Source organism: Alosa alosa, chromosome 12, assembly GCF_017589495.1.
Source record: "Alosa alosa isolate M-15738 ecotype Scorff River chromosome 12, AALO_Geno_1.1, whole genome shotgun sequence".
Lineage (NCBI taxonomy): Eukaryota > Metazoa > Chordata > Actinopteri > Clupeiformes > Clupeidae > Alosa > Alosa alosa.
The window spans coordinates 30,606,205-30,633,461 of NC_063200.1; the positions used below are offsets into that span (position 1 = coordinate 30,606,205).

At 43.7% G+C, this 27,257-nt stretch overlaps 1 protein-coding gene across 4 annotated transcripts; it reads left to right on the top strand.

Annotated features, from left to right (window-relative positions):
• Nucleotides 1–1,189: 1,189 nt before the first annotated feature.
• zgc:113162 (uncharacterized protein LOC553743 homolog) lies at nt 1,190–26,933 on the top strand. 4 transcript variants are annotated; one of them, XM_048259789.1, is made up of 10 exons: nt 1,190–1,358; nt 1,967–2,075; nt 11,637–11,833; nt 13,517–13,638; nt 16,556–16,604; nt 16,935–17,084; nt 22,789–22,962; nt 23,680–23,763; nt 24,600–24,686; nt 25,295–26,933. In XM_048259789.1, the coding sequence occupies exons 2-10, from the start codon at nt 2,045–2,047 to the stop codon at nt 25,394–25,396; spliced, it is 996 nt and encodes a 331-aa protein (XP_048115746.1). In that variant the 5' UTR covers nt 1,190–1,358; nt 1,967–2,044; the 3' UTR covers nt 25,397–26,933. The 4 variants fall into 4 exon arrangements, with proteins under 4 accessions (XP_048115746.1, XP_048115747.1, XP_048115748.1 ...); XM_048259790.1 differs by lacking the exon at nt 1,967–2,075; XM_048259791.1 differs by lacking the exons at nt 1,190–1,358; nt 1,967–2,075 and adding an exon at nt 4,097–4,113.
• The last annotated feature ends 324 nt before the right edge of the window (nt 26,934–27,257 follow it).

Below are 27,257 nucleotides of genomic sequence, written 5' to 3' on the forward strand. Positions count from 1 at the left end.
ACAAGATTTGATAAAGATTCTTGAAAGGTTGGAGTCTTTTAACTAATGCCCCCAAATCAAGCTTTAGGCTACTCAAAAGACTACACTCTTTCAAGAATATTTCCCAAATGTTGTCAAAAGTCTTCTGGTGTAAGGATGGCTTTAGTTACCTACTATTCAACATAGCGCCTAGTGATGAAGCATGTACTGCATGAATTCACCACTAGAGAGAGTTGTAGCTCAGTCCAGATCCTAATACAGTGCTTGTGAGCATGCTTCATTTAAGCAGCACTATGTAAGTTTTGGTCTAAAGATCTAGCTACCTAAAAGGCATGCGAAACCTTGCAAAACGCCACCCAAAGCCTTACTGGCACTGCTAAGCTTGCTGTGTCCTCTGGCAATATAGTCAGCAATGTGATGCGGTGAAAGGTTTTCTTTCTCCATGTTCACAGTGTCCCAGCCTGGAAAAAGGGCATCTTGGATGGCTGATGGGAACAACACATGTTTATCTGTCCTTCACATGACCATATGGCCTACCACCAAAAAAATATTGAAGACAAATTGCCTGATAAAAGCATCTCAACAAAAAGGCAAAATATTGCAAAGCAATTAGAAATTGTGCAGCTCAGCAGTGAATCGGCTGTATTTAAAGTTGTGAGATGCATTTTTTAATTACATTACATTTTGAATTACATGATCTAGTTTTATTGAAAATGTAGCCTATGTCTACAATGACCATATTAGACAAACAAAGATGCAATGTGAACTTTAAATTCTGCAAAACTTTGCATGCTCCAAAATTTGAACATTTTCAACTAGAGAAACGTGATGACTCTTTTTAAAGTCTGTGTGGCAGGTTCAGACTTTTTTCTTTCTTTCTTTTTTCTTTTTAACTTAGGCTATGAAGAAACCAACATAGCCTATTTCAAAATATCAAGCGACTGTTCAAAATCAGCACTAACACACACTAACTAGACCTTCATACCACGACGACCACCACCACCAATGACAGCATCAACAAAACCAAGACACGATAGATAAAACATAATACAACATGGCTGTAAATTAAGTTGTCTACATCTGTTGATAGCGCAAATACACCTTGTGCGTTCCCAAGGCAACTGATCTAACATCTCCTAGCTCAGTGTATGATCCAAAGGCGCGGAACATCAGGGAGCGCGCTCATTGGTCAGCTGAAGCTGAGGATTGAACGCTTTTCGCTACAACGGCAGTGGAGTCCGCGGTTAAGCCACGGAAACATTACAGTCACCAAGAATTTAGGCTATATTGTAGCGCTTATAACTTTACCAAAACACTGGAGCCGTTGTCATCGATAAAAGGATTTCCTGCCAGGGACTGTTGCATTTCACACCATTACTGTAAGTAGACGATAGACATATTTAGAGAGAGCTTGCTATGGATTCGTTTGGAAGACTGTTGCTTTATTTTGATTCCTAGATGTCTTTAAATGCTAGATGACAATATCGTTGGCTAGGATATAACCTAAATATTTTACCTTTTATCCGCTGTATTTTTAGTCTAATGGGCACGAATCCGTTTTAGTAGATTGCAGCAAATAACTGTAGCGTATGCATATGCAATGTAAACATTCCGCGGTGAGAGATTATGTTTCCCCCTACATTCAACGGAAGCTCTAGGCCGAGGCTACTACATCACCGTGTGTCAATACAAGTGGTTAATGTTATATTTTCTGCAGTGGGACAAATCTCACCGTGGGGTTAAGCATGGCCCTCTCAAATGTTACACACTGACTCACAGGCTGTTTCTGTGTGTTGTAAAGTGTTTCAACAGGTTGTGCAGTGTATTTCCATGCCACCACTTGTTCAGCTTCAACTGTTGTGTGTTTGTCTGTGCGTGCGTGTGTGTGTGCTTTGATTTAAGTTGCCACGCTTGATCATAATCACTGTTATTGGTGTGTGTGTTTGTATATGTGTTTAAGCATCTGTGTCTGTGTGTGGTTTTTCAGTCGCTGTATCGGGACCCCGCTTGTGGCTTGGCTTCTGTATGTGTTTGTGAGTTCTGCTCCCCTCGCCATCTTCCGAAGATGCATATGAACAGTCTGCTGAATCGTTGGAGTAAGTAGCAGCAACCCTCCCCACAAAAAAGAAAAGAAAGAATAAAAGCCTGCTGCCAAACCGACAACTCCCTTTCCTTCCCTCTCTCCAGCCCTACCTGTGTACTTTTCCGTGCTTCACAGACATTGTCTGCCATTTTAATGTAGCTTTTCTTCATTAAGTGTAAGGAGACAGTGAGATAAAAGTTATATGTCTTTCTGTCATGAAAGGCAGGTCATATTATGCACTGTGCACTATTGCATAGACAAGGGTGTTTACTGATGAGTGATGTGGTGATGTCTATATGAAGGGGCTAATGACTTTCTGAGTGCTCGCAGTTAAAAAATAAATGTGGGTTGTATAAATGGTCCACTCTTAAATTAGATGTTATGTCAGTAGCTTTCTCAGTATAGTCTGAAGAATGAAAATTACATAACTCAAGTGAGTTCACCGCGTCCGCTGGTGCACGCCAACTAACAGAATAAGAACATTTAGACAGAAAAGAAAAACCCACATCAGTTTTGTAATGTGTACATAAATAAGAACAATACTCCTGAAAGACTGAGGGACGACTGGTTATTTTTTTATTTCCAAAGTAGTGGGCCAATTCTCCTCAGCCTTTTTGTTGCAATTTTCTCATGCAAGTATAGCAGTGTATCTGATGATCAGCTCCAATTCATTTTTTTTTTTTTTAATTAATAGGGAGTGTGGAACATTTGTGACTCAGCCATTTTGGTGCCACCTTTTCTACTGACTCACCTCAACACCCCATCCATCCCCAGGATGGGCTCCTGCCTGTGTTTATTTGTACTCAGGGGAACTGTGCAAATGTGCTGTGTTTGACAAGACAAGGAGGGTCAAGGGTGTTTTTTTTGTTGTTGCCATGCATTGCCTCTGCCCTGGAACACAGTGGACAGATAGATGCCGTAGAGGCTTACAGGTTGTGGAGATGGAAAAAAAGCGGCAGGGCTTCTCATAAATCAGTTATTTATACCGGGGAATACAGGACTGGCAGACATTAGATAGAGGGGCAGATGGGCTGTTAGACAGTGAAAGAGGAAATTACAAAATATAATTTATTGGCAGGTATCAGTTTTCCTATCATGGCACACTACACGGCTCTTTTAAGTTTGTCATGCGACATATTGGAAGAAAAAGACAGTTTTTAGTGACAGTTTGCAAAGTCTATATATACTCTGGTGTTGCTTGGCACTTTACCGTAGTGAGATCCTGAGTGTGTTTGTTCACCGATGTGGTTTACTGGTAGGAACGTCCTTAAGAGTGAGCTGTATGTGTGAATTCTGCGGGCGCATGTCACTGCTGTCCTAAGTTACGATAAGCCACTTTCAGTTGTCTGAGAATTCTCCCTCTTTTCTATGTGCCAGTACCAACACTCTCTGGCTTTCGGTATCTCTCTCTCTCTCTCTTTCTCTGCCAGTCAGGACAGTAGGAAATGTCCAGTGTTACCCCAGTGTTACAGGGAGTGCCAGTGTCAGAGCGTCAGCCTCAGTGAAAGAAGATTTGCCCATCAGTGTCTTCATTAGCTGAAGGACGTCATGGCTTTTTTGAGAGAGGATGCTGGTCAAGAGCTGGTCTGCTGTTGCCTCTTTGCGCACGTGTTTGGGATGGGATGGAAGTATGGTCTATTGGTCCCCTGCATGTGTTTGTAGGTGTAGGAGTGATTTGTATACCCTCACTGTGTGTGTGTGTGTGTGTGTGTGTGTGTGTGTGTGTGTGTGTGTGTGTGTGTGTGTGTGTGATGTTCTGTCCATGTGCCAGACTCTGAATGGTGAGTGTACAGAGGTCACCCACGGTACCTTGTGCTCTGAAGCCCTCTGCCCGGAAACAAAGCAAAGGGTGAACAAGGAGACTGATTCATGTACAGTAGGCCTTATTGCCCAGAGTTAGCAGTCCGTGGTGTGGAGGGTTGACAAGCAAACTGCATATGAGTGCCTCATCTCATGGAAGGCCCCTCACTTCCATCACTGTCACAGGGGAATTCGAAGTCTACAGGCCGTACTACAAAAGAAACAAGTTGCAGTGTTTTTTAGAACTTGAGGTTTGTCATGGGTTCATCGAGTACAGAGCTGAGTAGGGACACCATGTGATGGAAATGTATCCTTCAGAGGGGAAGGAACAAAAAAATGTCAACAATGTAATAGCCTTTATTGTCAGGTGTCACAAATGTCCTAGGAATGGAATGACGGATGGTGTTAACTGCTTCTTCAGAATGCTGTAGCACATACTGGGGGAAACAAAGTGGCTTAAAAACAAATGACAAACTATGGCAATGTTCCCAAGTTTACTGACATTCATGAAGCTACTTGTCAGCTAGTGCAACTTTTTTCACACCATGCTTTATTTAGCGAGTGGATTGTTTACAAAGGCTAATTGCTATCTAGCAAAATGCTAAGCTTTGAATAATATCTTTTATTCACATCACCGGTGTACTGTAGCTACTCACGTGATGGTCAGTAGCATAATCTCAGATTGCCACCCTGATTGCACTTTTGAACTTCTCTCCTGGGCTCTCTGACCATGTTTCTGTACAGCACGTGAGGTTGAGAATGCTGGCCGCCTCCTTTTGATGGAGCGCTAGTTGACGTCAGATACAGCAAGGCCCCTGAGCCCCTTTAGCATGTGAAATGTCACAGGGTGGTGTGGGGCCAGGTGGGAACAAGAGGAGTTTGTTTCTGAACTCACGTACCTGATTGTTTTTTACTATTGGGGTGTGCTATTCAGAGTCTGTGATGTGTGACGATGCATTTTTTTCAGGTGTTTTTGTCAAAAAAGCACAGTTAATCCTTCTTTATCTTCCGAATCTTCTTTAATACAAAATATGTGGTGGTGATCCAATTATCTTCTTGAAGGATTCAGTCATTTGTTTGCACTTGTTTCAGTTGGGTGTGAGTCCTAATGTCTTAATTCTAGTGTCCAAGTCCTAATTCTGTCATAATTCACATAATGGTATACTTATACTTAATACTTATTCTCACTAAGCTCAAAGTGGGTGGTGCTGAAAGGCTTTTGTTCTGTTGCAACTGAGAATGAAATATATATATATATATATAAATATAAAGAATATTGCTCAAACAACGTTGTAGACCCTCTAACCATCCCCTGGCTCAGGCTGGGATTTTTAATGAGTGGAAAGGTACTCTAGCCTCATAAATGGGCTGTTGTTGGCCAGTGTTGTCCTGAGTTTGTTTATAGTGCTAGCTCAGGCTTGGGTGTGAGGGTAGAGAAAAGCCAGTGGAGCGGCCGTGTGGTGTGCAGGATGTGTAAATTATGCAGTGGTCCTGATCCTTGGCTTTAGACAACTTATTCCAGTCATTCACGAGCCCCAAAGAAGTCCACTGGGGTGAGGTCTTCCAGGCAAATGGATTTCAAATAAATGCCCGATTATGGAGGAGGCCTATGCATTGCATGTGGGGGGGCACCATAGCAGTTTTAAACAAGTTTAAATTTTAAACTCTTTAGCATGAGTTATAGAAAGAGAGTGTGTTTAACTGATGGAAACTGATGGTTCTGATTTGAGGCTATTTATCCTCTTAAGATGTATGTCAGCCTTTGTTTTAGCCTAGGGGTTGTGGAGGAAGTTAATTGACTCTATAATTAGTGATTTCAACTTGGCAAATGGTTCTGTCTTACTTTTTCTATTCACTCTCTTTCCTTCCCCTGTCCCTCATATATGCTCTGCCTCTGCCCAGCAGAGACATGCACACTACACTTGGGAGATCACTGGACCCCACACAGCTATCATCACGTTTGGTAACTCAATAAAGGTAAACTGAGAGAGCAGAGATCTGCATGAGAGGGAGAGAGAAAAAAGAGAGGGAGTGAGAGAGAGAGAGAGAGAGAGAGAGACAGAGACAGACAGAGAAAAAGAGCACGAGCACGAGAGTGCTCACTTTACACTAAATAATTCACTGCTGGACCCAGAGAGTGAAGATTAGATTTTGTTTTGTTCTCTCTGCCTTGTGTGATTCACAGCAGGAGTGCGAACAAGCCCCCGTTCCATCAAAACACAGCCTCATATGGGTCTGCTTCATATTAGCACCAATTATTTATTTCATTCAGTTTTGACCCGAAATTGCACTGAATTGTAAAATGTTATTTGCCACTGAATAAAGCAGTCATTGTGTCAGATGGTGATTGTGATTCTTTCTTTTTTTTCTAAGAGCATGAGCAAGTGTTATGAAACGAGGTGGAGGAGATTGTTGGATTGTCTGCGGATGGCAGATAGCCCTCTGTGACCTACAGAAGCTTAGCACTGCTTCATCCACCATTGTATTATTCTCTCTATCTCTTCTCTCTCTCTATCTCTTCTCTCTCTCTCTCTCTCTCTCTCCCTCTCTCTCTTTCTCTATCTCCCTCTCTCTCTCTCCCTCTCTCTCTCTTCCTTTCTTTCTCTCTGCGTGCTAGAAGTTAATGTATGCTCCACAACGCCCACCTTCAGCCCTGCACAAGCATGGCTTTGGAGGCACCGGGACCCACACAGGCACGTAGTCATGAGCACAGAAGGCAGGTTTTGCTGTAATTGAGCACCATACATCCCACACAGCTGCAGTGGAACTTCTGTAAGAGTGCCTCTGAGGTGGTAACTTAGGTCTACACGGAAGAAAGGACAATTATGTTTTAGGTGAAAACACTATTTTTTTATATCGTTTTGAGTGGAATATCGGCAAACTTCAATGCATGAAAAGGAGAAAACGTGTGTTTTTGGAAGCATAGCTATTGTTTTTACCAGGCCACACATGTGAATTGGTCGAATTTGACACCAGGCACAATGAAGCCGCAGTGGTGTCAGGTGGATGTGTTGAAAACTATAACGTCACAGTACATTTGAGATGAAAGGAGGACTTGCTGTGTGTGTGTGTGTGTGTGTGTGTGTGTGTGTGTGTGTGTGTGTTTGAGGTGAGGCAGGAGAGAGAAGGTCATTTACAAGTGTGTGTGTGTGTGTGTGAGAATCTGCATCTTTTGTATCAGCATCTTTACGTTTGCTGCCCAGAATGGTTGAGGCGGATAGTCCTGCGTCATTCCGACACCAAGAGTGTTTGGTTGCAGTGTTCCTTGACCAATATCATCTTACAATCTTTACAGTGACGAGCAACTTGTTTACCAGTCCCTAACTGGTAGCTGATTTTTGAATAGGTAGATTTGGCATAGAAAGTGTTTAAATGTGTCATAGTCAGTTGACTAGATCGGGCCTGCAAAAAAGGATTCTCAGAAGGGAGAGGGATTTTATCTGTGCCATCTGCTATCACTCCATCTCCGCTGCAGTGATGGATGAGTTCATGTCGGTCCGCGCTGCATGCGGTGATGAGAGTGCAGTGCTGTTGAAATGGGCATCTGATGGGCTGCCGAGTTGACCCTCAGACCCACGCAGAATATTCTACAGAGTGTTTGCTGGAGTATTGGGTGGGCAGCTAAGGGAAGGGAGGGAGGTGAGCCACAGGGAACAAAAACACTTCTCTCCTCTCTCCTCTCTCTCTCTCTCATAAACACTCTCTCTCTCTCTCTCTCTCTCTCTCTCTCTCTCTCTCTCTCTCTCTCACTCAGTGTCTCTCTCTGTCCTTTGCTCTTTCAATCCCTCATTTTACCCTGAACTGTAATGACTCTGGACTCTGGATTGGTATTTAAGTATGTTATCTAACACTTAACTGCACATATAGACTAATTCTACATCCATTTCCCCTTGTTTTGCTGAATGCGTCATTCTTGCATTTTTTTTTTCCCTTTTTTTTTCCTTTTGGGATAAGCTGTTCTGAGCAGAATTCTAGTCTGTATGCTTAAAAGTGGCAAAGTCCAACAAATCAGCTCCCTTTAGCAATCCCTCTTATCCTGGTGTGTAACAATGAAAAAGAAGAAGATGATGATGATGATGATGATGATGATGATGATGTCACGACTTATCTCCTATGATTCAGGCAGATGTTTGATGGTAACCGTATTGGTGGTGAAGACGACGGGATGATGTCATCGCTCATCTCTCTTTAGCTGAGGCAGCTGTTTTGGGTGGTTTTGTAACTGTTAATGTGCTTGTCTGACAGAGTTGACTCTGGAGGTCGGATTTAGGGAAATGGGCTCATTAATGGGATCTGGGAGAATTAAACTGGGCCGTCACCAAAGAGAGCCAGGCCTGAGGCTGAGGTAATGAACCCAAAGTGTAGCCGTTGGCCCAGAGAGGAGGGGGAGGCGGGCCGGCCTCGTCGAGCTGGCCGGTGCTGAAAAGGTTGGAAGGTCAGCCTTTGTGTGTGTGTTCGCAAAATGCTGCTGTGATGTAACAGCCTGCAGGCACGCGGCAGCCAGGCGTGTTGACAAATATACGAGGGACACAAACATGCACGCTCACACGCGAAAACACGCTCACACACAAATATGGGGGTTGCATGCTTTCACCTCGTCCTCACTTTCTGGAAGTGCTTCTTTCTTCATTAATTTAGTAATTAGGCCAAATTGTGGCCTAAAATTGTTGAACAATGGCTAATCACATTAACATTCAGCATTTGAGAAAAAGAGGCAGGAGATTGTTGTAAAGCGATGTTACAGTATGTCATGAGAACACAGCCATTTGGGCCCCATTTGTTTGCCAAGTTATGCACATACAAATTATTTAGTCCTTACAAACTATGTGGACCACAGCATGTTATTTGTCGCATAACTGTGAAATTGTTATTTTCATGATGCTGTTTTGCAGACCAGTGACCGCGATAGCAGAGTAGGCCAGAGTCTGAATAGTGAGCTCATGTTTACTGGTGACTTCATCTCAAACCTCAGGAGCTGTGGTTGACATGTGGGTGTGTGTTTGTGGTTTGGAGACGAGGAAGGGGGGTACCACCACTTATATACAGGAAACCTGATAGATGAGCTAACTAGAGCAACCTTCTTATAGCACCCAGGTCATGCTGTCAGAGCTCCAGGCATAGCTGGGCAGAGAGGGGTGTACAGTGGTGGGGACGGCATGCTAGAAAGCAAGAGAGGACAAACTGACCAAACGAGTGTGCTACATGCACACATGCAATGTGACCCTGCTGTTTGATCTGAGCCTGGCTGAGTGTGTTGAAACTGTATACAAAAGCCCTCACGCTACAGGGGACGGAAACAATGGGATACTGATGTCACGTTTGTGTGTTGCTTCTGTTTGCACATGGAGATACTGTATGATGCAGTAGTAATGTAGAGTCCAGTGTATTGCAGTGTTGGTCCATGTTTGATTTTATATGATCAACATCAAGCTCATATTCATACAGTAGGTTTACCACAGGCCTATTTTGATTATTATGCCAATCACTTACCAAAACATGAAGAGTGACGATGATGTCATCACTTAATGATGATATCGGTATTATCACTGTTGCTATGACTAATATATTTGCAAATAGCCGTGAACTAATTACGCACCTTCAAGCAATGTAAATGCATATAACATTTTTATGAGAGGGTGGGAACCCAGAGAGGAAGGAAGGTGTTTATATAGAACGCAGGAGCAGAGTGTAAAGGTCACTTAGCAAGGTTCTCATAACCACAGTTCTGGGATTACCACCTGCCACCTCCCTGTATTTTTAGCCTTGAAAAATAATGCTCCAAAACTGATCCAAGGCCTGCACTGGGGTGCCATTTTCTGCATTGGGGTGTGAAGTCATTTAGGGACGACACTTCCAGTCAGAGAGTGCCCTCTGTCTGGGGCAGTGATGACCTCTCTCTGGGCTGGAAGTGTGTGTCAGAGAGGTGGTGTCCAGACCCAGGGACAGTCGGGCCAGAGTTCATTCGGGTTCACTCTCTCTCTCGTTCAGGTGATGGTGGGCAGCGGCCCACAGACTAACCCAGGGCAGGTGTGTTTTCTGGGCAGAACCCAGGGTGTCTGTCCATGCTGATGAATGCCAGTGTGGTTCCTGCACTAAGCCAGCTGTGAAATTGTTTTCCTTAATATATCTGGACATCTCGGCCTTGATTCCCAGGAGAGAAAGACTGCGCAGTGCATGAATAACATTCCCAGGTGTCCTCGGTGATGCAGTTTGGTTAACAAACCCATGACGGCACATTTTTCCAGCTTTGCATAACATCTATGTAACATATTTTCTGAGGTTTTAAAACGGAAAATAAACAATTAACAGAAGTTGCCCTACCTCTCCTGATACACTCGTAGAAAACCCAAAAAAGGAAATAAACATGAGTCATTTTTCTGTCAGCAGAGTTGTTATTGAGCTGAGAGAGAGGGAAGACCGAAGCAGATTCACTTGCCTCTGACAGACAGCTCTGTTTTGTCATTTTGTTTTTATTGTTGTCTCAGGCATGTAAACATAACAAAAATACGTGTCTTTTAAGTGACAAACTAAAGGAAGATTGTGAATGTGGAATGACAGTTGAGTTTTGAGTCAAAACAATGTCTCTTCCATGTCTGAGCAAATGTTTTTGAGCTGGCATGCCTATTTTCTGCTTGAAGTTTGTTTTCACCCTGAATTTATTTTTGCACTCACAATGTTATTTGCCAAATAATGGAGTAGGTTTAAATTATTAACTGTTTGTGTTGCTAGAATTTAGGCACACAAGCTCCCCTTCTTTTTGTTTATTAAAGATACACCAAAAATAAAATTTCGAGCCTTAAGCTCTTCATCAGACTTTAACTTTTTTATCCGGCACCTACTTTTGGATGTGCGCATGTTTTGTTGCTAGAATTTAGCATTTTTAAAATGTCAGCAGCACCTGTATTTCAAACCTCTCTGGAGAGGAGCTGCAGGAAGACATTTGTATATTCCTTCCCTCTCTTTATCTGATGTATTTTTGTAAACACCCGCATTGTTGTTGTCCCCGTCATGCGATCTCCCTCCATCTCTTGAGCGTTCGTCTCCTACTTTTCCATCGAATGGGGGCCTTCTGCGCACAAGGGGCCGCTCGTGCAACAGTTTCCACCAATTACTCTGCCTGTTGCTGACGCTTTTAGAAACGAGCGGAAACAATGGCCACAGCATTGACGCTCAATTTTCCCCCCGTGAATCAGTGGCGCATGAGACAAGCGGAGCAGGAATTGAGGAACTGAATATTTCTGGAAGGCCCTCATTGTGCACAAGCTCCTCTAAACCTGCAGTGCAGCTCTGGAAGCTGCAGTGAGAGCACACACACGTGTCAGATCGGGTTATGCAATAAGTAAAACCTGCAATCATCTGTCACTGACAGACTGTAGAATTCAAACGGTGGGACATTGAGTCAAGTTTCGGGATTTGGTTGCAGGATAGTTTGCGCGTCAGTGGAAGAATCCAAGCAAAGGGAAAGGTATATGCCGTTGGTGAGACACTTTTGAGACCAGTACTTTAGAGGAATCTTAACGGTGGATTAACTGAGCATTGGTTTGTGGCAGAAGATGTGCATGTTGCTGTTTGTTGAGTCTGTGAGAAGAGACGAGGGTGTCAAAGAGAAAGCAGGTACAGTAGATCAAGTCCTAAGAGTGCCTAAGAGTGTATCCATGTTTTTATGAGAAAGAGCAGGCCTGTGTGTGTGTGTGTGTGTGTGTGTGTGCTAGTGACCTATTGTAACCCTCCTGCCTCTTTTTTTTTTTTGGTCACCTGCCCCCTTCACCTGCAGACGAGATCTCCAGGATGTGTGAAGTGGATGTGGTGGCCTCGGAGCCACAGAGCCCCACGCTCCTGAGCGAGTCCACGGACAGCTACTGCCAGGTGGACCGCTGGCACCGCCTCCGCACCACTGTCCGCAAGCTCGATTTCTGGGAGGACTTCAGCGCTGAGCTCATCGGCTCTGGCTTCTTCTCTAAGGTTTACAAGGTACGCATGCTATGACCTACTGCTTTGGTCAGGACACCTGACAATGGGACACTGGGATATGTAGTGTTAATGAGGAAGGCCTATTAACAAATTCTTCTGTTGTATTCAGGAACCAAACGATCCATTGTTTTGGTTTGGGTTGCATAATAGCTCAGTGCCATGGAGAAATCTATTCAAATGACTTGACAATGGCAGACAGGGGGCATAAATGGCCTAAATAGCCAAATCAAAAAGAACCCTCCTGTTCCACATGTTCAGGCATGCATAAGTAACAGTCAATGTTGTCATGTATCCGGGCAGTTCAGTCGAGGACACAAAAACAATTACAGAGAAAAACAAAACAGGCGTGCTGTGGTCTTTCAACTGTATCCACAGCCTGTAGCGTGAAAAGATATATATATATATATATGAGAGAGAGAGAGAGAGAGAGAGAGGAAGTTGGCAGTTGGAAGTTGGCAAAGACAAGAGTCGTCTTTGTCAGGATATCTTTGAATAAGTGTCACACCTCTGGTAATACCCACAGCAGACATGCCAAAGCCAGGGTAATTATACGACTAACATGCCCTCTCATGCACACAAATTACCCCCAACATCAGATCGGTCTCCGCCCAAAGGGCACACAACGGTGTGTAGGGTGAGATAACTGCCATCCATGTAAACCACCACAGTGAGATAAGCGATGAGATATTCTTGTGTGGCTTGCGAAGACATTATCTCATTTGTTTCCGTAATGGTAATCAAAACAGTGATTATCTCTTCGCTCTCCTTATTGTCCGTGATCCAGGGGAATGATTTCCACCCTTCACCTAATGACTTGGAGCGCTGTAGGAATCAATCTGTAACTGAAACCTGAGAGTTTCAATCTCGAGATGTCTTTTTGTTAGACAAAAATCTGTTTGCCGTTTCGCATGGCCGCTGCATCTGTGGCATTTACTTGTACAGCATAGCAGAGATTATCAGATAAACCATCACACACTCCTTCCCCCATTACCGTGACTTCTCACCAGAACAGGTCAGACGGCTGGGCTGGGGCCGCCGCGGGTCATAGTTGAGCCAGGGCTCTGAGTCGTCTTCCTGCTATTGTTGCCTCGTGTGTGTGCTCTGGAATGCCACTACAGATTCTGTCCCGGATAAGCAGAATCTGATGTATGGCGGAGCACTTGGCTGTGACGGTTCACACAGACAAGCAAGTGCATGCCAGGGGATGCCAGAGAAAGAGAGAGAGAAAGAGAGAGAGAAAACAAGAAAAGAAAGAACATGGTGTACAGCAGAGCATGTTTGGCTTGTTCAAGAGGCGGAACATCATTAAATGTGCTGTCACCTCATTCCAGACATTGGGAATCGCTGTTGTTTCTATGTATCCGATTTTTCCTCTTGGCTTTGTTCCGTTTGGATTCCATTCATGTGACAGAAGCACTGTATCAATGACAGGTGAACACGGTCATTCTAAAGGACATTTCAATTCAATTAATTTCAATTCAGTACAGTTTTGTTTATGTAGCACCAAAACATAACAATGCTCAAGGCACTTTATATAGAGCACAGCTTTAACATTAACCCTGACACTACTGAAAATAAAGCCATAGTTTTATATTAGCGCTGTCCTCTGTCTCACTTGCCAACAGCCCATTCACCTCATTTCATGGACTCATAATCTGAAATCTGTGGTTGTCTCTTGCCCAGGTGATGCACAGTACCACACGGAAGGTCACGGTGGTAAAGATCTACAAGAACGACGTGGACCAGGACAGCATAGTCCGTGAGATCAGCCTGCTGCAGAAGCTCTCTCACCCCAACGTCATCAGGTGGGCCACCCACAAAACGTCTACACCTGTCCCCCATCAGCCTAGACTAAGGGCCTGTCCACACGGAGACGCTTTTTAGGTTAAACGCAGAGGTTTTGCTTCGTCTTGGCCGAGCGTCCAAACGAATTCTGTAAACGCACTGCCCGAAACCGCACTTTTCTGAAACCTGGTCCCAGAGTGGAAAAATCTGAAACCGTAGCCCATTTGAATTCGTTTAGACAGCGAAACCGCACGTATCGATGATGTCATCGCCACACCTCAGCTGCCCTGGACTTGCACTTATATTGCCTAACAATACTAGTTTTCATACATGACTTTACCTACGATTACACTCCGTAAGATAAATATCACAACTGGTGCTGCGCAGTGCCGATAGCGTATGACTTGGTGGACTGAACACTGTTTTTCCCGGTGTTTTTTTATGCATTCTAGCTACTGTCAGTGACGCGAGAGAACTTAAGTTATTAGGAAAGTGCGGTGTAAGTTTAGGCTACATTAATTTGTGCGTAGTGCCAGTGTCATTCATTTATTTTACATGTCTTACAACATATATAGGCCTACATGCATTCACAGTCGAGTGAAATCAGATATAAGCATACAAAGATGGTAGCACACTGAATGCAAATGCGCAATTTGATGCAGGCAAACATATTGACTGTTACTAACAAAGGTTTTATAGCAATATTATAAATGTGGCGACAGAATAGCCTAGAACTTGGGTAAGCCTTGGCGTTTAGTAGCCTAATTGCGGTGATAGCCAAAACTAATGTGAATCACGGACTATCCTACAACCAAAGAAAGTAAAGGTGATTAGTAGGCCTACCTGCGTTAGCCAAATGAAGGACGGGACTGCACCCTTCACAAACCGTAAAATAAAGTTTATTAGTTTTACAGTTGACTACAGTTGACAGTTCACCATCAGTCCACACAAACAATTCTGGTTTCCTTGCACTAGCCATTTAAATTAAGTAGCCTATTCTGTCTGTTTGTAAAGCGCAAGTTTTGGTCAATTTCTGTAAAGAAACAGTGCCACCTATAGGCCTGGGGTATGAAGTAACGTGTTGAGTCGTGTTGAGATGGATCCGTTTGGACGCAAATATTCTTGATACGGTTCCAGGGAAGACGGAGGGAAAAAAGATCGGTTTGGTACGTGTGGACTAGGCCTAATGCTCATGATATTCCTGTGTCAATTTCAGCAGCGCAAACTAGCCTGAGGTTCAATGTAGTCAGAAGGTTTTTCACAGCGTCCTTAAGTCTGTGTTTACGTAACCCTAATCTATATGCAGCTTCATGACCCTCGGCATTATAGATGACTCAGAGCTCCATGAGCACACTGCCTTCCCTATCTTTTACAGCAGCATGGTGTCTTAACAGCCATTGGGTATCTTTCCTCTCAGCGGAGGCCGCGAGGGCAAAGCAATGTTTCCGCTCCAGTTTTGGGTCATCCAAACTGCTCTATTTACAAGCTGTCCCCAAACTCGATCCCTCGCGGGCGTCTGTGATTAGTCCCAGGAGCAGGTTTGTGCTAGGCCAGGCCAAGGTGGTTCTGTTGCATGGAAAACGTGTGCTGCGTGAGGGCGGAATTCCACAATGACCCCCCTCGATAGCGTAGCCTACCTGTGACTCAACGGGTAAAACTCTGCAACATGTCAGAGTAGTGACTTTTTGTCAAAGGTATGAATCAGGTTTTTTTTTGCTCTTTCTGTTCCATGATCGCTAACAGAGAGGGGTTTTAGAGGGGTTTCCTGAACAGAGGGCTATCTGAGTGCTCTGAGCTGATGGAGCCTCCCATTGCACACCAACTAATGCAGAACTGGGGCTTGGAGACTCAGATTTCCTTCTTAATTAGTAGTCAATGTCTGCTGAAGAGCTCAGAGCATCTCAGGGCCTTTTCTGACGGCATACTGAAAGGTGTTCTCCTGAGGAGCTGATCACTCACACACACTCACACACACTCACACACACACACACACACATGCCACGTCTCTGTGGAGAAAGAGGCCAGAGGGCCAGACAGATAATAAATTATTAAAAAGCACACACACACACACACACACACACACACACACACACACACACAGTCACTCACACAGACACTCACACACAGACACACACACACACACGTAAGCATACCCTCTTTCTCCTCACTCTTTTTCTCTCTCTGTCTCTCTCACACAGACACACACACACACACACACACACACACACGAACGCACACACACACACACACACACACACACACACACACACACACACACACACACACACACTTATAACTTTAAAGTCTGCTGCGGTAACACTGGATTTAAAAACATACATTTTAACAAAGCTCGGAATTCATTCAGTTCGGATCCAAAAAGCTCATGATTAGGAACTACTCAATAAAATATCACAGACTTGCAGTTAATCACAGCCATGACGGGAACATTGAAATTCCTTCTGCATTCACAGATGGGCTTGTTATGTAATATAACATTTCAGAAGTCTGCTATCATGAGCGCTTCTCTTTATGTTGTGCATATATCACGACAAATGTCTCTGGTTTTATAAGACTGCTATGGGATATCTAATGAAGACAAAGAAGGAAAAAAGTCTGTGTGTGTGCATGCGTGCTTACACAGTCAGGATGTGTCTGTGGTGAAGACTCACTCTCAGTCTTACACACACACACACACACACACACACACACACACATCCTGACTGTGTGTAATTAGTCAGATTCCTTTACATTTGAGTGGGTTATCAGACTGACCGCTGAGATTATCAATGTAGCTCGTCAGTATGAGATTCATTTTCCCCCTTCTCAGCAAGAAGTGGAAACGGGCTTGATGACATTTAGCCTGTCAAATTTTATTGCACTTTAGAAGCGCCGGTTAACTGAACTCATTTATTAACCGAGATCATGTGCCCCTTGCAGGTATCTGGGGATCTGTGTGAAGGAGGACAAACTCTATCCGATTCTAGAGGTGAGAATCGCTCTGCTCTGTCTGTTCAGCAGTCTGCTCTGCTTTCTGTCTGTTCAGCAGCAGCTGGTTGTGCACATCTGTCTGTAGTAGAATTAGCGGGTGCAGTTATTTGTTTGAAAGCCCAAACAACTTTGTAAAGCCCACATACTGTAAGCTACAATGGCATTCATTATTAATACCAAATGCATTCAAATATGTTATATTTCATTCAACATTTGTGTGCATATGTGTGTTTAAAAGTATTGAGGATATCAAGGTGTTAGAGCAAGCAGACTGTTATGCGACTTTTGGAAACAACTGTGTTTGTTGTTTCATCCTCCATCCAATCAGTATGTGAGTGGGGGCTGTTTGGAGGAGCTGCTTGCCCAGGATGACATCCCCTTGTGCTGGAGAGAGAAGGTGGACCTGGCCTGCGACATCTCCAGAGGGATGACCTACCTCCACTACAAAAACATCTACCACCGAGACCTCAACTCCAAGGTGAGCAGGCGGAGTTCTCGGAGCTGGATTGAATTCAACAGCTGAATGGAACAGTGTTTTCTTCACACATGGAAATGTCATAATATCACGCAACTATTATATTCCGTGAGCCACTTTGGACAAAAGCATCTATTAAGTATAATAACCATAATCATAACCATAAACATAACTTTGACTTTGTCACCATTTACGTTGAGCTCATACCATCTCATGGTTTCATTATGAGTCAGCTTCTTTTATGTTGGTATTCACGTTTCTACATGGTTTAGTGTGGGATGAAAACAAATAGTTTTTTCACCATTTTGTAATCAAAAGCCTTTAAAAAGAGTTATGTTGTGTTAGTAGTTAAGCCCCTGTTCTCAGTGACTTCATTTTGACCTTGACCATTTGATCTGAGTTTGCACGCCTCTTATCTGGGAATCCCCGTAATGAAAGACATGAGCTCTTCAGGTGTTGCTTCACCTCAGCAGCAGCTATTATGGTTGCTACATCATGCCACCAAATACAGCTGCATATCGTCCTCACCTCAAAGAGAATAGAGAACATGCTGCAAAATCTTGTTATATGTTTTTGACTTAGATCTGACAGCCAAAATGTCACGTTTCACTAGTGTATTTTGCTTGAAGTGAATGGAACAAATTCAGTTTATAATCCAATTAAGTTCAGATTAGAGCGAAAACTCTGTAGAGTGAAAGGAGTGCATTATTAGCTCGGGGGGCGTGGACGTATAATTGGCCCTCAGTAAGTCAGCCTGGCCTCTGAGTCCGCTCCAGAGGTTAGCCAAAGCGAGCGCGCTGCCAAGAAGCGTTGGTGAGGCCGGCGCAGGCATTCCGTAGATTCCAGTGGCTGCTGTCGGGCTTCCAGGCGCTGTGCGAGGTCGCCGTGGCTGTTGTTGCACCTCCGAGTGTCTGTCTTTCGCACACTCCTGTCACATTGGCCTTTATCTGGGCTACTTAGGAGACACACACACACACACACACACACACACACACACACACACATTTCTCGGTCTCACACACAGACACATTAACACACACACACACAATTATAAACAAAGATCTCTGTCTCACACACATGCACATTAATACACGCAGACACACACACACATTTACGCACACACCTCTTTCTCTCGCTCTGTCCCACACACATTTGTCACCCACGAGTCAAAAGTTAATGAGAATACCATGCCTTGTGTTTTTTCCAGTCCCTCGTTAATTCAGGAGTCCTTCCTGCGTCACTGTCATGCCCTGCAAGCACATAAACTAAATACAAAGTGATATTGTCAACACTGGGAGAGAAAGGACTGTATTCCCTGCTCCTTGTCTACTGATATCCCCTTCATCTGGGCTCCTACAGATGCGCTATCTCACTGTCACCATCTCATTGTTTGGGGTTCAGCAGGCTCAGTGCTGCTGTGTCTAGACAGCGTGTGTTTACGGAGGGGCAGTTTCCAGTTTGGGCCAGTTCTGGGCAGCCAAGGGGCTCTGGGGTTTATGGGTGCTGGTTAAATGGCGCTCTGTCATGCTAATGTCCCACTGGCTGCAGTTAATGCATCTGGTCTCCCATAATGAGGCATTCAAGCCATGGACTAGACACGCACACACATACATACACATATATACACACACACACACACACACACACACACACACACACACATACACACACACACATGCACACACACACACACACACACACACACACACACACACACACACACATACACATACACACACACACACACACACACACACACAAAGACATACACACAAGATACACACACCGGGTGTAAAGCTTCTCGTAAAGTAGATCGCTTACTGGCTTTCACTCTTACTCACCACCCAACCCCCCCACAAACACACACCTTGTTGACCTTGCAGATCTCTCATCACTGTTACATAGAGCATGCACACATTAGCACACACACACACACACCCCTCTTACTGGTGCTTCCCTCACTCATTGACTTACGCACAGCTTAACTGTATGACATTTTTCAGTCATACTGTCTGTAATATCAAAACAAAAGGATCCATGTATTTTTGTTTCTATTGTACTCGTCAGGCACAGCCTCACAAAGCCTTTTACTCCATGGAGGTGAAGCAGAGGGCACTCTGCTGTGTGTGTGTGTGTGTGTGTGGGGGCACACACACCATGTCATGGGGAGCACTCAGCAGTTAGTCACTTGTCACAACACAAAAACGATTAGGTTACCTACCTACACACAATGACAGGGCAAGCCATCACCAGTGTGTGTGTGTGTGTGTGTATGGTTGTGTCTGTATGCGTGTGCCGCATCCAGACCACCTGGCGGATACAGTTTCTGCCCAAATGAATTTACACAACACACTCTGACGACACACGAAAGCTCAACCAACACACCTACACTTGCACACACACTCTTTCACACATACCCAGTTTTGCAAATGTCCACACAGACCACAGGGAAGCACTTACTTATAGACCCACTCAGTTTCTCTCATCCACCCACCCACACACACATGCATCCATCCAAACACACACACACACAAGTATACACAAGCATACTGTACACACAGGCCCACGCAAAAGAATTCCCATCATCACTACTGATGTCTTTGTCTGCGTCCACTTTTCCTCTCCAACTCACAAACAGACTTAAGGAAAGCTTAAAGAGGGAGGAGCCACCCAACCGGGATTGCAGCAAAACCTAGATCTGCTGGTGCAGTACTGCCAGACCTGGGCCCTGGCAGTAAACCCAAATAAAACCAAAATAATGGTATTTGAAAAGAGATCCAGATCTCAGATACAAAAACATAATTTCACAATAGGAACAAACACTATCACACACACAAATCACTACAAATATTTAGGCCTAAAAATAAGCTCAAATGGAAAATTCAGTGTTGCAGTGAATGATCTGAGAGACAGGGCATGCAGGGCTTTCTATGCCATAAAACGGCAGATCCCTATAGAAATCCCAATCAAAATCTGGTTGAAAATCTTTGAATCAGTGGTTGAACCCATTGCCCTCTATTGTAGTGATGTGTGGGGTCCACTTACAAACCAAGATTTCAATCAATGGAAAAAACACCCTATTGAAACCCTCCATACAGAGTTTTACAAATTCATCTTAAAAGTACACAGATGTGCCACAAACAATGCCTGCAGAGCTGAACTAGGCCAATATCCTTTAATTCTAAAAATACAGAAAAGAGCGATCAAATTCTGGAAACACCTGAAAAGTAGTGACCCCTGCTCATTCCATTATAAAGCCCTTCAGTACCAGGAGATGAACAAAGAAAAATGTCCCCTAACTAAGCTGGTCCTGAGTTTGATCTCATCAGACCACTCCACACACACAAATGCCCCACTGACACCGCAGCATCTGAATCACAAAGCAACTGAAATTAGGATAAACCAAATTACAAAAACTATTCAACAAAATGACATAATCCACTGGAAGAATCAAACAAAAAATCTAAGTAAAATGCAATTCTATTTGGCCTTAAACAGAGAATATCAGCTAGCACCCTACCTGACACACATTCAAGACAAAAACCTGAGAACCACACTGACAAAGTACAGACTCAGTGAACATAGCCTGGCAATAGAAGTGGGAGGGCACAGACAAACATGGCTGCCGAAAGACACTAGACTGTGCCACCACTGTGACCTAAACACAGTAGAGACAGAGATACACTTCCTGACACAGTGCACAAAATATGTTAACATTAGAAGAACTTATTTTGAAAAGATGACAAATGTCCTCCCTGAATTCCTGCAAGTGAGCGATGAGGAGAGGCTTTCATTCCTCACTGGAGAGAAAGAGAAATGCCTCCTCCTTGCCGCTCAATACGTATATTCCTGCCATAATGAAAGGCTGCTGATGTAAAACTTACACTACCTAAATATGAACATACACTCATACATACACACAGACACACACACAAGCCCACACAAACATGCAGACACACACACACACCCTTTTCCATTGTCATAGTTCATAATTCATATTTGTGTACAATTATCATTATTCTGTTTTATTTGTGTGTTTCCTCTTCCCCTCCCCATTTGATGTATTTGACCCAAATGCTTTGGCAATACTGTACAACGTTATGGTCATGCTAATAAAGCTCCTTTTGAATTTGAATTTGAGGAGAAAGAGAGAGAGAAAGAGGGAGAAAGAGAGACAGAGAAAGAGAGAAACATATGCTCATCCTCTCACAGACTTTCCCACTCGTTGTCGTTTACCCTCCTGAAGATTCCGCTGTCGTGGTCAGAGTGGAAAAACCCTCTTAAGCGCGTCCACCCACAGCGTGCTGGGTGGGGATGTGGTGGTTTGGAGCCTCCCAGGCTGTGCCGACCACTGGGCCACAGGCCCCTCACATTCCCACATGTAATTAAAGAGCACCTACAGTATTCCCTCTGATTCACTCACTTACTGTTTTTCTCTCTCCTCTCTCTCTCATTCATTCATTCACTTTATATCTTTCTTACTCTCACATGCTCTTACTCACTTAATCACTCACCCTCTCTCTCTCACTCACTCCCTCATTCACTCACTCACTCTTTTCCCTCTCTCTCTCTCACTCTTTCACACACTCTGTCTTTCTTTCCCTCTCTGCTCGGCTCACTTTCTTCATTTCCTTCTCGGTCTGCTCAGCTTTCTCTCTGCAGCAGTTTGTGTTGCTAATGTGGTATAAGCAATTGCTGGTGAAGAGCCATCACTCAACTCCTCCATGCCCCCCCTTACTCTGCTGGGAAGGTTATGTACCACATAGGCTGTGAGTCATAGCTTATCTGGGCCAGTGTGGATCTAAGAGATGTCTTGCTTTCTGATGAGGACATTTAATATATGGTCTGTTAAAACCCCGTAATCTGAGTAAACAGCTCGGGGATAAACTACAGTGTGCAGTAAACCTACAGTGTGCAGTCAATGTAAACAACTAAGCTGTAGGCGCTCAGATGAAAGGTTCTATTACGGTAAATGCCAAGTACAACAGTAGGGACAGTATATGTAATGTGCTAAAGTGGCACATTGGCAAACGAGAGTGAGACAAAAACACATTAGCCTCCTGCCAGCAGTCTATGGTTTCCTTTTTCTTGGACACCTGGCTTGTGCATGTGATGCCCACCCAGAGGTGTTTGTTGCTAGGGAGGCTTGGGTTTCTGTCCTGGCTGTGCACTGACCAAGCGCTGACAGAATGGCTCCCCCCTGCATGCTCCATCTCCGTGGACTTGGTGACAGTATGATAGTGATGTTTGATAACAGTGGCAAACACAATCCATTTTTTTTAGTCACAGGGTTGTCAACATTTTGAACGTGGCAGGGGAATGGAGTTTGATATAGTAATGTGATATGAATAATGTGGTTGCTTTTGCACAATTGTTTACATTGTGTTTAAAGTAAACCCATGCTACCTGTGTTTGAACAGCCCCCATGTTGCATGTAATATTCCACTGCCCTCATGTGGTGAGATGATGGTATTGCACATTTATGTTCCACAAGGTTTAGAGCAGCTGGAAATTGATCCAGAATGCATTCTGTGAGACTGCTGTGTAAAATGTTGGTATTGACTCACAATAACTTATTAGGCTGAGCTAGTGCCTATAGTATACTGTCCATATTAGTGCTACTGTACATATGTATGTGCTGTACATGCTACATATTTTTGTATATCCAGATCCAGTATCACTGAATTGTTATATTCCTCACATGCAGAACTGCTTGATCCGGGTGACACAACGGGGAAGGGAGGCAGTGGTGACAGACTTCGGTTTGGCCAGAGAAGTAGGGGAGCTGCCAGCCAACGACCCCGAGCGTAAGATGTCCCTGGTGGGCTCGGCCTTCTGGATGGCCCCCGAGATGCTCCGAGGAGAACCGTACGACCGCAAGGTACTGAGGAAAAAACAAACCTCATGCATCTTTATCACCTTTAATACAGCAAGTGCATCTGTGACTGATTTATGTCAAAATACAAAATGGCCTTAGGTTCTTGGCTTCAATGAATACCAAGTCATATTTAAAAACAAAGTATTTGTAATGCTAGCTTTTTAACTTATCCTCACTGCTTTTGTCCCAGTTTAGTGCATTAGTTAGTATGGCAAGCACTTACAGGCATAGTCTGTCATTCTAATCCCATACCCTTTTTGTCAAATTCTGCGGTGGTTTCGACCAAGCCGTAAACAATCCCAGCCAATCAACACTGGGGGCATCGAAGGGAGGCGTGTGATTTGATTGGTTGTTTGAACTCAAATATCTGTATGAGCTTTACTTGAGCTCAGAGGCTTTAGATCAGGGCCTCTATTGGAGCCCCATTTTCTCCATCTCAAAGAGAATATGCAGCACATCTGGTAAATATATTCGAGTTTGTACTTGATGGAAACGGAAAGGCTGCGGTGCTTACAACAGCAGTGCACAGCAGTGTTTGATGGTTATGGATGTAGTCATGACTCATGAGTGAATTGTACTGTGAACAGCCAAAACAGACGATGTTGTTATTTTTCCTGCAAAGCTGTAATGGTTGAGTGAACAGTGTACTGTAGCCATGCTAGACACTGGGGCTCTACTAATTCTTTCATCTCTCATTTTTCTCTATTCAATTGTGAACAGGTGGATGTCTTCTCATTTGGGATCATGTTGTGTGAGATTCTCGCCCGAATCCCTGCAGATCCAGAGATGCTACCAAGAACACGGGTAAGCCAAACACACACAAACACACACACACACACACACACACACACATTCAGTACACGTGTTGTATACTAACAAGGTAGCATTTTTTAAATGCAGCTCTTTTCAATGCATTTTTCTATCACTCTAATAGCAGTATAATCACGCCTGTCTTATTCCCTTCCACATGAAGCCCAAAACGCAGCATAAAACTAACACAATTTAGCACTCCTGCACCCCTGAATCATATGACTCATTGCACACTGAAGGAGCTTTGGTGGAGCGTGTGCGGATCAGGCCTGTCTCTTCCCCTCATTCTTCAGAACGCCTGATCCTTCCCCTCACTGGGGAGAAGGAGGGGCAGTGAGACGAGCGAGTGGCATGCGGCGTGTTAATGTGGCCATTTAGGCGTCATTATCAGTGATGGACAGCAGGTTCCCCCTGCAGGGAAAAGGGATGTGGGCTTAATCTCTAATGAAAGGAGGGTGGGGTGGAGTGGAGTGTGAAGGGGGGGGGGCATTGGGCCATACTGAAATGACGGCAAAACAGGCGCCCGCCGTTTGCCGCTGAAATGCCTGTGCCACTTATTGGTTTCGCCACTGTTCTTGGGCAGCACTGTGAGATTAGCAAATTTACTGTGAGAATGGAGAATGGGGAAATATAATGATGGAAATAATGACTTGCCTTTTTTAGGTGTTAATAGCTGATTAGTTGCCTCCTTACGCTGTAATGTGAATAAATTTAAAGGGAAATTTCAACAATTTCAACCATACTTAGAGGACACATGATGGCTCTAGAATTCTGTCCAGTGTCTGACACGGTCTGATTGGTGTGTTGTTGCTGTTGTGTGTCTCCCTCAGGACTATGGTCTGGATGTGGAGGCTTTCAGTGAGTTGGTGCCGGGCTGTCCCCAGCGGGTTCTGGAGCTCTCTGCCAGCTGCTGTCAGGTGAGTGTGTGTGAGTGCCTCTCCAGCAGGTTCTGTGGGCTTCATGTTGATAATGGTAATGTGAGTAATATGATTTTTTTTAAAAGAGCACTGTTTAATCTGTGTGAGTGAAGGGGAGAGAGGCAGCAATGAAAGATGCATCATAGAAAGATGTACTCTCTTTGAACATTTTTAGAGTTCATTAAGTATATAACCAATGTGAATCTTACAAATGATAGTTCACAGTCAATTCCACAAATGAACACCAGCAAATTTCCCTCAGCCTCACTTATCTTTAAAACTGTTCATTAAAATAAGCACAGAGTCTGGTCATTACTAGTCAAAACAAAATGAATAGGACTTGCATTAGACTGACACACAGTATTTGCAGAGGCGTAAATTAAAGATGATCTGTACATCTCTACTGGCTAATAATGTTTCCTGTCAGTGCAACAATTATTTTTTCCTACACTAAAATACAGTACCTGCATGAATTGTGAACAGCAGTGAAAGCCACCAACCTCATGACTGAATGAATAAATATCCCTCTCCTCCCATTTCTCCTCTTTTCCTCCCCTATCCTCTCACCCCCCCCTTACCCTCCTCTCCCCTCTCCTCCTCCCCCTCAGATGGATGCGTTCCGCCGTCCATCCTTCTGTGAGGTTCTGGACGTGCTGGAGGACATTGCGGAGACACTGGAACCCCCCGACACCGTGCTGACCACCGGGTGAGGGATGCGCCAGGCCATTAGTGCGCCTCCGCTCCCAAAACGGGACCTCCCTCACTCACACGGACAGCTGTGGACAGCCATTTTTTGTGTCCTCTGTGAAGGACGGTGGCTCGTCTCTTTCCTCTCTCTCTCTCTCTGTCTAACTGCCTCTCTGTCCAAGGGGGACTTCATGAGGAAAAGAAGGACGCCTTTTCTCTCTAGGCCTGGGCTGTCTCTCAGGCATGTGTTTAGGGATGTGCCCCAAGCCTGGCTGCTCACTCACACTGCTGTGAATGTGTGCTTTCTGTGTTCTGTGTGAGTGTGTGCGACACACACACACACACACCTTTGCCTTCAGACTTTCTCTCTCTATCCATCCCCCTTTCTCTGAACACCGAAGGCAGATGCTTTAGGTTTGGGTCCAATGACAAGGGCTAATGGTTGACTTACATTTTTTAATGACCAAAATTATAGTCAGGACCATGGCTTGATTTATTTTTCACTGAGTGTTAGATCTACATGGTGGATATTGAAAAGTGTGAGAATTTTTGTACATAAGTCTGTAAATTGCATAAGAGCGACTCTGACTTGCACATTCTTCTACTTGCCTTTAAAAAAAAAGAAACTTGAGATAAAATAATAAGAAAACTCAGTGGGAGGTTAATGTATTACAACTCCTGTAATGGTATTTGTCTCTGCTAAACAAAGCCATGGTTACCATGCCGTTGGCTTTAAAGTCTTAACTGGTATTCAAATTGACTGACCAAAGTATTACAAGCAACTATTTCACCAGACTGAAGGAGTATTGTTTCAGCTGTCATTTTCATATGCTGAGGATCATTCATTTCTCTTCCATAATAAGGGTATGGTGAAGTACTAATAAATCACCTCATCGGAAGGATTCATTGGGAGAAAATAATCTGACATAAATAAGAAAATACAAAACAACTATTTTGTTACATAATATATTTATGTTTATAATATTATGTGTTACCCAGTGCAGCTGGACATCAGAAGAATACAGCTCCTTCTTCAGGTCTTTAGACTGCAAAGACTCATGTTGTCCGTCCCAGAAACGTCTGATAAACCTTATGGGGTATTTCTAATGTCAGTCACTTGCGTTCACCCAGTCACAGCAGGTCAGAAAGGAAGAGGTAGGACTCCCAGTCTTCTCTTTTTCAGTCCATAGCCAGACATCCTCTCACTTTCTGGGAGTAGAGAGGAGACACTCGATGCACTTAGCTACATCACAGCCCTCTCAGGATTTACTTTGAAAAGAAACCTGTACTATGTGAATGACTCTAACCCTTTCGTTAGACTTTGTATTGTTGACTATCTTTAAACATGTTTGTATGATTCCATTTCTAAAGTTCTTTGTAAATACTCAGCCTTGCATTTTGCAGGTAGAATATATTTTGTTTATCACACAAGATTTCTGTGTATTGTTTATTATATTGTAGAATTGCATATGACTTCCCTGTTTGTGCAGATGGTATATGATTATTTTGCAAATGCCAATAGATTATTAAAGACAACAAAATAAAATTACATACACTTTGGATCTGCTTTGTTCTTTACATTACCAGTAAATAGATTTACTGTTTAAATATAATAATTAACATATTAATTTGACTTAGTTCTAAGTTTTAAGAATGACTGGCTAACTTCAGTGTGGTTTAATTTGATAAACAAATAAAATTTGCTTAAGTTATTTTCCAAGTAATTATCGAGTGTATTAAATCGGAATTAGAGATTGCCAGTTCACTATCTTTTCTATTTTACCTATCTGTATGACTCCATGATTATGTGATTCTGATAACGTTACACAATTAGCGGTTATCTGATCGTTTGAATAGGTCCTACAGCCAAGCTCAAAGCCAGTA

What these genes read in the sequence shown, in the direction of transcription:
- zgc:113162 (XM_048259788.1), top strand. Translation starts at nt 11,416, where the DNA reads ATGTGCATGTTGCTGTTTGTTGAGTCTGTGAGAAGAGACGAGGGTGTC. An exon ending in AGATGCTACCAAGAACACGG is followed by an intron (nt 23,764 to 24,599) that starts GTAAGCCAAACA and finishes TGTCTCCCTCAG; the next exon opens with GACTATGGTCTGGATGTGGA. An exon ending in TCTCTGCCAGCTGCTGTCAG is followed by an intron (nt 24,687 to 25,294) that starts GTGAGTGTGTGT and finishes CCTCCCCCTCAG; the next exon opens with ATGGATGCGTTCCGCCGTCC.